Genomic DNA, 7833 nt, shown 5'->3' with positions numbered 1-7833 from the left:
AAAAATTTAGCCAGGCATCATTGTGGCAGGTGCCTGTAGCCCCTAGCTACCTAGGAGGCTGCGGCAGGAGGATCTCTTAAACCCAGAAAACTGAAGTTACTGTGAGCTAAGCTGATACCACAGTACTCTAGCCTAGGCAAAACAGTGAGACTATGTATCCAAAAAAAAAAAGCTAACTGTAAAACAGCGTCAAGAAGGTCTTCCAGAAGGCAGCACCGCTATCATAGGAGACTACAGCTTCATGGATGTTACTGTCCTTGAAGATTTTCCACTGGGACAAGATGCAGAAGTGGAAGACAGTGATATTGATAACCCTGACCTTGTGTAAGCCTAGGTTAATAGTATGTGTGTCGAATCACAGTTTTTCTCAAGATTAAAAATAAATACTTTTTTTTTTTTTTTTGCAGTTTTTGGCCAGGGCTGGGTTTGAACCTACCTCCTCCAGCATATGGGGTCAGCGCCCTACTCCTTTGAGCCACAGGTGCCACCCAATAAATACATATTTTTAAAAACAAAGAAAACCTTATAGAATAAGAATATTAAGAAAATATTTTTGTACAGCTGTATAATGTGTTTAAGCAAAGCACTATTACAAAAGAATCAAAAAGTTTTTAAAAATTTAAAAGCTAGGCGGCACCTGTAGCTCAGTGGGTAGGGCGCTAGCCCCATACGCCAAGGGTGGCAGGTTCAAACCCAGCCCCGGCCAAACTGCAACAAAAAAATAGCTGGGCATTGTGGTGGGCACCTGTAGACCTAGCTACTCAGGAGGCTGAGGCAAGAGAATCGCCTAGGCCCAGGAGTTGGAGGTTGCTTTGAGCAGTGTGACACCACGGCACTCTACCAAGGGCCATAAAGTGAGACTTTGTCTCTACAAAAAAAAAAAAAATTTAAAAGCTCAGCGCCTGTGGCTCAAGTGGCTAAGGCACCAGCCATGTACACCTAAGGTGGATGGTTCGAATCCAGCCTGGGCTCACCAAACAACAATGACGGCTGCAACCAAAAAATAGCTGGGCGTTGTGGCAGGCACCTATGGTCCCAGCTACTTGGGAGGCTGAGGCAGGAGACTCACTTGAGCCTAAGAGTTGGAGGTTGCTGTGAGCTTTGATGCCACAGCACTCTACCCAGGGGGACAGTTTGAGACTCTTTCTAAAAAAAAAAAAAAAAAAAGCTATGGGCAGCCCCTGTAGTACAATAGGTAGGGCACCAGCCACATACACCGAGGCTGGGGGTTTCAAACCCAGCCCGGGCCAGCTAAACAACAATAACTGCGACAAAAAAATTAGCCAAGCACTGTGGCAGGTGCCTGCAGTCCCAGCTACTTGGGAGGCTGAGGTAAGACAATTGCTTAAGCCTAAGAGTTTAAGGTTGCTGTGAGCTGTGATGCCTCAGCACTCTACCAAAGAAGACAAAGCAAGACTCTATCTCAAAAAAAAAATTTTAAATGCTAGACTCAGGCTTGATGCCCATAGCTCAGTGATTAGGGCACCAGTCACATGCACTAGGGCTGGTGGGTTCGAACCCAGCCCCAGCCTGCTACACAAATAAACAAACAAACTAAAAAAATAGCCAGGCATTGTGGTGGGCTCCTATAGTCCCAGCTACAAAGGAGGCCAAGGCAAAAGAGTTGCTTGAGCCCAAGAATTTGAGGTTGCTATAAACTATGATGCCAAGAGCAACAAAGTAAGACTCTGTCTCCAAAAAAAAAAAAACTTAACAAATTTAAAAAGAGGTTACAGTAAGTTATTATTGAAGAAAAATTATTTTCATAAATTCAGTGTTTATAAAGTCTACACTAGTGTATAGTAATGTCCCAGGCCTTCACATTCACTCATCACTCACTCCGTGACTTACCCAGAGCAGCTTTCAGTCCTACACACTTTGTCATAAGGACCCTATTCAAGTGTACCATTTTTCATTCTTTATACTGTATTTTCATTCTTTACACTGTACCTTTTCTTTTTTCTTTTTTGGCCAGGGCTGGGTTTGAACACACCACCTCTGGCATATGGGGCTGGCACCCTACCCTTTTGAGCCATAGGTGCCACCCCCACTTTACCTTTTCTATGCTTAGTTATGCTTAGATACACGATACTTACCACTGTGTTACAAACCTACAGTATGCTTCCAGTAACATGCTTGGTTTGTAACCTAGGGGAAATATTCTGTACTATGGTGTATAAAAAACTGTATCATCTAGGTTTAAATTGTGTGAATACAGTCAATGATGTTTACATGATGACAAATTTGCCTAATGATGTAGTTCTCTGAATGTATACCTTTCATCAAGTGACACATGACTGTATGAAAAAGTCCAATCTTTCAAAACAGATATACTAAGTCACTGGGTCCTAATCCTGACTAATCATTACACTCAAAGGAGGCTTTTTTTTTTTTTGAGACAGAGTCTCACTGTGTCGCCCTCGGTAGAATGCCATGGCATCACAGCTCACGGCAACCTCAAATTCTTGGGCTTAAGCAATTCTCTTGCCTCAGCCTCCCAAGTAGCTGGGATTACAGGCACCCGCCAGAACGCCCAGCTATTTTTCTGTTGCAGTTGTCACTGCTACTCAGCTGGCCTGGGCTGGGTTTGAACCTGCCAGCCTCGGTGTTTGTGGCTGGCGATATAACCACTGTGCTATGGGCACCGAGCCTCAACAGGGGCTCTTAAAAAAATTCCCAGGTACCCCTGCCCCCACCAAGAGATTGTGACTCAGTATATCCAGAGTAAAACCTACAAATTTCTTCTTTTTAAAAAGTTCATAAGTGTTCTAATAAGCTGGGTTTGTGAACCACTACCTTAAGGGATACCTACTTTATTAGAAGTCATAACACAGGATACCTTTAAATAACTATATCCTTTGCTCATGCATTTAATATAGGACTTGGTTTGTTAAAATTAATTTAAAGATCATTTACCAATAATGTCTTCTATGCTAAACAAGAAAAATAACAACTGTCCACTAAAAAACCCACTTACCTCATATTTTCTGTAGTTTACCAGCAAAGCCAAGAGGACAACAGCATCATACCCATGCTCCCTACGACTTGGGGGATGGGAAAGTATCTGTAACAAACACCAAAAATGCATGAGAGTTTCTCATTCTCATTGTTTCCCTTACTCCCAGGAACACAGAGAAAATCTGAAGATGTGATTTACCCAAAAGAGAAAGAGATAATAAGAGAACTGACATACCTGTAGAATTGCTTCGAATATGCTATTAATCATTACATACTCCAAGATAGTGTTCTGGCTGATATTATCTGTCACCTGAATGCAATAAAAGGCTTTTAAAGTCTGTACTGAGGCACCCTAATAGTTCACGTAATCTCCTCCTTTAGCAAATAAGAAAACTAGTAACATTAACATTCTGCTAGATAGGCTCGGCGCCTATAGCTCAACCGGCTAAGGCGCCAGCCACGTACACCTAAGGTGGCGGGTTCGAATCCCCAGCCCAGACCCGCCAAACAACAATGACGGCTGCAACCCAAAACTAGCCGGGCGTTGTGGCGGGCGCCTGTGGTCCCAGCTACTTGGGAGGCGGAGGCAGGAGACTCGCTTGAGCCCAGGAGTTGGAGGTTGCTGTGAACTGTAATGCCATGGCACTCTACCCAGGGGGATAGCTTGAGGCTTTGTCTCAAAAAAAAAAAAAACATTCTGCTAGATACTTAGACCTTTCACAAACACCTACAAAGTCATCAAACGTTATGAGGTTAGGAAATCAGCAAACTGAAAACTTCCTAAATCCATGAATTTCTCATTGCTTCTCTCATACCTTCACACAAGCATTTGCTTAACAGCTTCTTGGGGGCTGGGCACAATGGCTCATACCTGTAATCCCAGCACTTGGGAGGCCAAGACAGGTGGATTTCCTGAGCTCACAGGTATGAGATCCCATCTCAAAAAAATAGGCAGGCGTAGTCTGAGGTTAAAGAAAAAAAGAAGCCAGGCATTGTGGCGGGCGCCTCTAGTCCCAGCTACTCAGGAGGCTGAGGCAAGAAAATGGCTTAAGCCCAAGTGTTTGAGGTTGCTATGTTGCCCTCGGCACTCTACCGAGGATGACAAAGTGAGACTCTGTCTCAAAAAACAAACAACAAAAAAAAAACGAAACAAACAAAAAACAGTTTCTTGGGTTTTATTCCTCAAATGTGTAAGAAGTGGTTTATGAAACCAAAAGTATTTAAGATATGGCAGGAAAAGGGAACCACATGAAATAAATGATCAACACTCTATTGTCCTCCCACTAGAAAGTACAGGCCAGCCTCCAGTTACAAAAGCAAAGCCAGAACAAATAAAAATACTCAGAATCACAAGAACTATTTCCAAATAAGACCTGATGAGGACAAGTGCAATGATCCAGAAGGTAGTAGTTCTCCCAGAGTGATACTTCTAAAGTCATAAATATTACATAGTCTGCCAACTAAAAATATCAGCAGTTGCTCCAAAGAGCAACTTCTAGGAAGCAAAAGCCCATACAACTAACTGGCTATACATCCAGACACAGGGAATAATGTAATACCCCAGTAGAGACTGTTTTTCTTTTTTTTTTTCTAACTTTGGGCTTGAGTATTCAAATAAGCTTATTCCTGCTATTAATTAATACCCCACTATTAATAAAAACATAGATGGGTCACTTACAGTCACTAAGCAAAGGAGAAGTTTTAGACATAAACTCTTCAGACTCTCAGAACCTTCTGCACAAAGCAATGAATCCAAACTCTCCATCAAGTTCTGAGAAAGAGAACCATTAAACATTAACCCATATCAAATAATATCTATTTCCTATCTTTACCAAACTATGGGTTATGTTATACAGGGTATTATGAATAACATATAATGAAGCAATCATATAATTCCCTAGTCCTAGGCTTTGTTAGATCAGACAATGAAAAGGAAGATTACAAAGTTCACCAATTTGGGGGAAAATACTTTAAAGAACAATTGCACAAAATAAAGAATTCACTATTTGGCTCAGCCCCTATAGCTCAGAGGCTAGGGCACCAACCACGAACACAGGAGCTGGCCAGGTTCAAATCCAGCCGGCCTGCCAAACAACGACAACTACAACCAAAAAAAAAATAGCCAGGCGTTGTAGCAGGCACCTGCAGTCCCAGCTACTTGGGAAGCTGAGGCAAGAGAATTGCTTAAGTCCAAGAGTTGGAGGTAGCTGTGAGCTATGACGCCACGGAATTCTACCCAGGGCAACACCTTGAGACTCTGTCTCAACAACAAAAAGAAGGATTCACTGTTCTACCAAATAAATATTTGCTGCAACCTATCATCCCCATATAAACCTTTAGATTAAAATGAGGAAAATAGGCTGGGCGCTCGTAGTTCAGTTGTTAGGGCGCCAGCCACATACACCAAGACTGGTGGGTTCAAACCTGACCTAGGCCTGCTAAACAACAATAACAACAATAGCCGGGCATTATGGCAGGTACCTGTAGTCCCCCTCCCTTAACCTGGGAGGGTAAGGCAAGAGAACTGCTTAAGCCCAAGAGTTTGAAGTTGCTGTGAGCTATGATGCCACGGCACTCTACCAAAGGCAACAGTGTGAGACTCTGTCTCAAAAAAAAAAAAAAAAAGAAGAAAAGAAAAGAATGAGGAAAATAAGGCCAGGTATGGCAGCTCATGCCTGTAAGCCTAGCACTCTGGGAGGCCAAGGTGGGAGGACTGCTTGAGCTCACGAGTTCAAAACCAGCCTGAGCAAGAGTAAGACCCTTTTCTACAAAAAATAGAAAAATTAGCTGAGCATTGTGGCAGGCACCTGTAGTCCCATCTACATTGGAGGCTGAGGCAAGAGGATCCCTTGAACCCAGGAGTTTGAGGTTACCTGAGCAATGATGATGCCACTCTAGCCTGGGGCAACAGAGTTGAGTCCATCTCAAAAAAAAAAAAAAAGGAACAAAGCAAATAAAAAAAGGGAAACCTATTGCTTAGATAACCGCATGTAAAATTCAATATTTGATAAAGAAAGCATATCACTTGATGCTGGCAAACTGAAAAAAAGACAAACTGCCTATCACTAACCAAATGCACCAGCTAGCTTATGTCCATCATGGTCAACACCACTCAGCAACATAAGTGGAATTTATTACTTGCACTAAAAACTAGCTAATATGGGCAGTGCCTGTGGCTCAGTGAGTAGGGCGCCAGCCCCATATGCCGAGGGTGGTGGGTGGCGGGTTTGAACCTGGCCCCAGCCAAACTGCAAAAAAAAAAAAAAGAACTAGCTAATTAGACCCAAACTAATCAAAAGATGAAACCTTTAAATACTAAAATAGAAGGAAGAAGAAAAGAAATATTCTACATTAAATGAAGGAGGAGAATGGACAGAGAATAAGGGTTTAGCATGCTGGAAGGCCATGGGGAAAGTTCAAAATAAGCTATTTTAGTTCAATTCAATAAATATACATATGCATAAGCATTCACTCTATGCTAAATATTGTGCTTTCTTTTTTCTTTTCCTTTTTTCCAAAAACCAGTACCATAATATAAATATTGCACCTTCAAAAAATATAAGAAACAATAAGACCATGACCCTTGCTTGAGGTGCTTTCAATCTAATAAGAGAGAAAAAAAAGCAACCAGTTCTAAGTCAATGGTTACAATGACAAAAATATACATGAAGGAAGGGAATTACTTTAAAAATCATCTACTTTGTGACCCCCTTAGGCATGAGTTATAGAGGGTGTCCATAAAGTTCGTGGGCAATTTAAAGTATTTGTAAATTTTAAATTGCACACATACTTTAAAGATATCCTGGCCAGCTCCTGTGGCTCAGTGCAGGTAGGGTGTCAGCCCCATATACCAAGGGTGGCAGGTTCAAATTTGGCCCAGGCCAAACTGCAACAAAAAAATAGCCGGGTGTGGTAGCAGGTACTGTAGTCCCAGCTACTCGGGAGGCTGAGGCAAGAGAATCACCTAAGCCTAAGAGTTTCAGGCTGCTGTGAACTATGATGCCATAGCACTCTACTAAGGGAGACAAAGTGAGACTTTGTCTCTAAAAAAATAAATAAATAAATAAATAAAAAGATACCCTGTGTTTTGAAAAATCAGTAGGAATTGGGGGTGGCTGGAGAAAAAAATCAGTAGGATTAATTAAAACTTGGGGAGGTCCAGGCAAGGTGGCTCATGCCTATAATCCTAGCACTCTGGGAGGCTGAGGAAGGTGGATGGCTTGAGCACAAGAGTTTGAGACCAGCATGAGCAAAAGTGAGACCCCATCTCTCTAAATCAGTGGTTCTCAACCTTCCTAATGGCCACGGCCCTTTAATATAGTTCCTGTGGGTCGCAACCCACAGGTTGAGAACCACTGGTCTAAATAAATAAATAAATAAATAAAACTTGGGGAGGAAACATTAGCATGTTCAAAGACATGAGGAATGAAATGGCCCTGGTGTGGGGCTGAGGAAATAATGGGAGTATAAAGAATGAAGTACTGTATGGCTCAGCGCCCATAGCACAGTGGTTATGGTGCCAGCCACATACACCAAAGCTAGCAGGTTTGAATGTGGCCCAGGCCTGCTAAACAACGACAACAGCAACAAAAAATAGCCAGGCGTTGGGCAGTACCTGTGGCTCAAAGGAGTAGGGTGCCGGCCCCATATGCCAGAGGTACTGCGTTCAAACCCAGCCCTGGCCAAAAACTGCAAAAAAAACAAAAAAAAAAAAAAAGAAACCCGTAAGAGATGGTGTGTGTGTGGGTGTGCGCGCGTATGTTTGGGTATGTTTGGGGGCCAGGGGGTAGTGGCAAATACAAGAAAGGAAGTGACGGTGCTGGGAGAGAGCTTATTTTAAAAGTTTCCTGGCTGATAGATTTGTAGCCCTGGGTA

General features: G+C 42.5%; 1 protein-coding gene across 1 annotated transcript in view; it reads right to left on the bottom strand.

The window, feature by feature from the left end:
* The window catches only part of CUNH10orf76 (chromosome unknown C10orf76 homolog), a 232993-nt gene that overhangs the window by 194679 nt on the left and 30481 nt on the right, over positions 1–7833 (bottom strand). Inside the window, exons 5-7 of the mRNA XM_023511776.1 lie at positions 4637–4729; positions 3194–3268; positions 2978–3064 (exon numbers count right to left, since the gene is read on the bottom strand). Coding sequence (XP_023367544.1) covers positions 2978–3064; positions 3194–3268; positions 4637–4729 — 255 coding nt within the window. The remainder of the gene's footprint in view (positions 1–2977; positions 3065–3193; positions 3269–4636; positions 4730–7833) is intronic.

This window comes from Otolemur garnettii, unplaced genomic scaffold (genome assembly GCF_000181295.1).
Source record: "Otolemur garnettii isolate 467f Iridium unplaced genomic scaffold, OtoGar3 scaffold00021, whole genome shotgun sequence".
Lineage (NCBI taxonomy): Eukaryota > Metazoa > Chordata > Mammalia > Primates > Galagidae > Otolemur > Otolemur garnettii.
The sequence above is the reverse complement of the archived record's forward strand: the minus strand, read 5'-3'. Positions and strand labels throughout refer to the sequence as shown.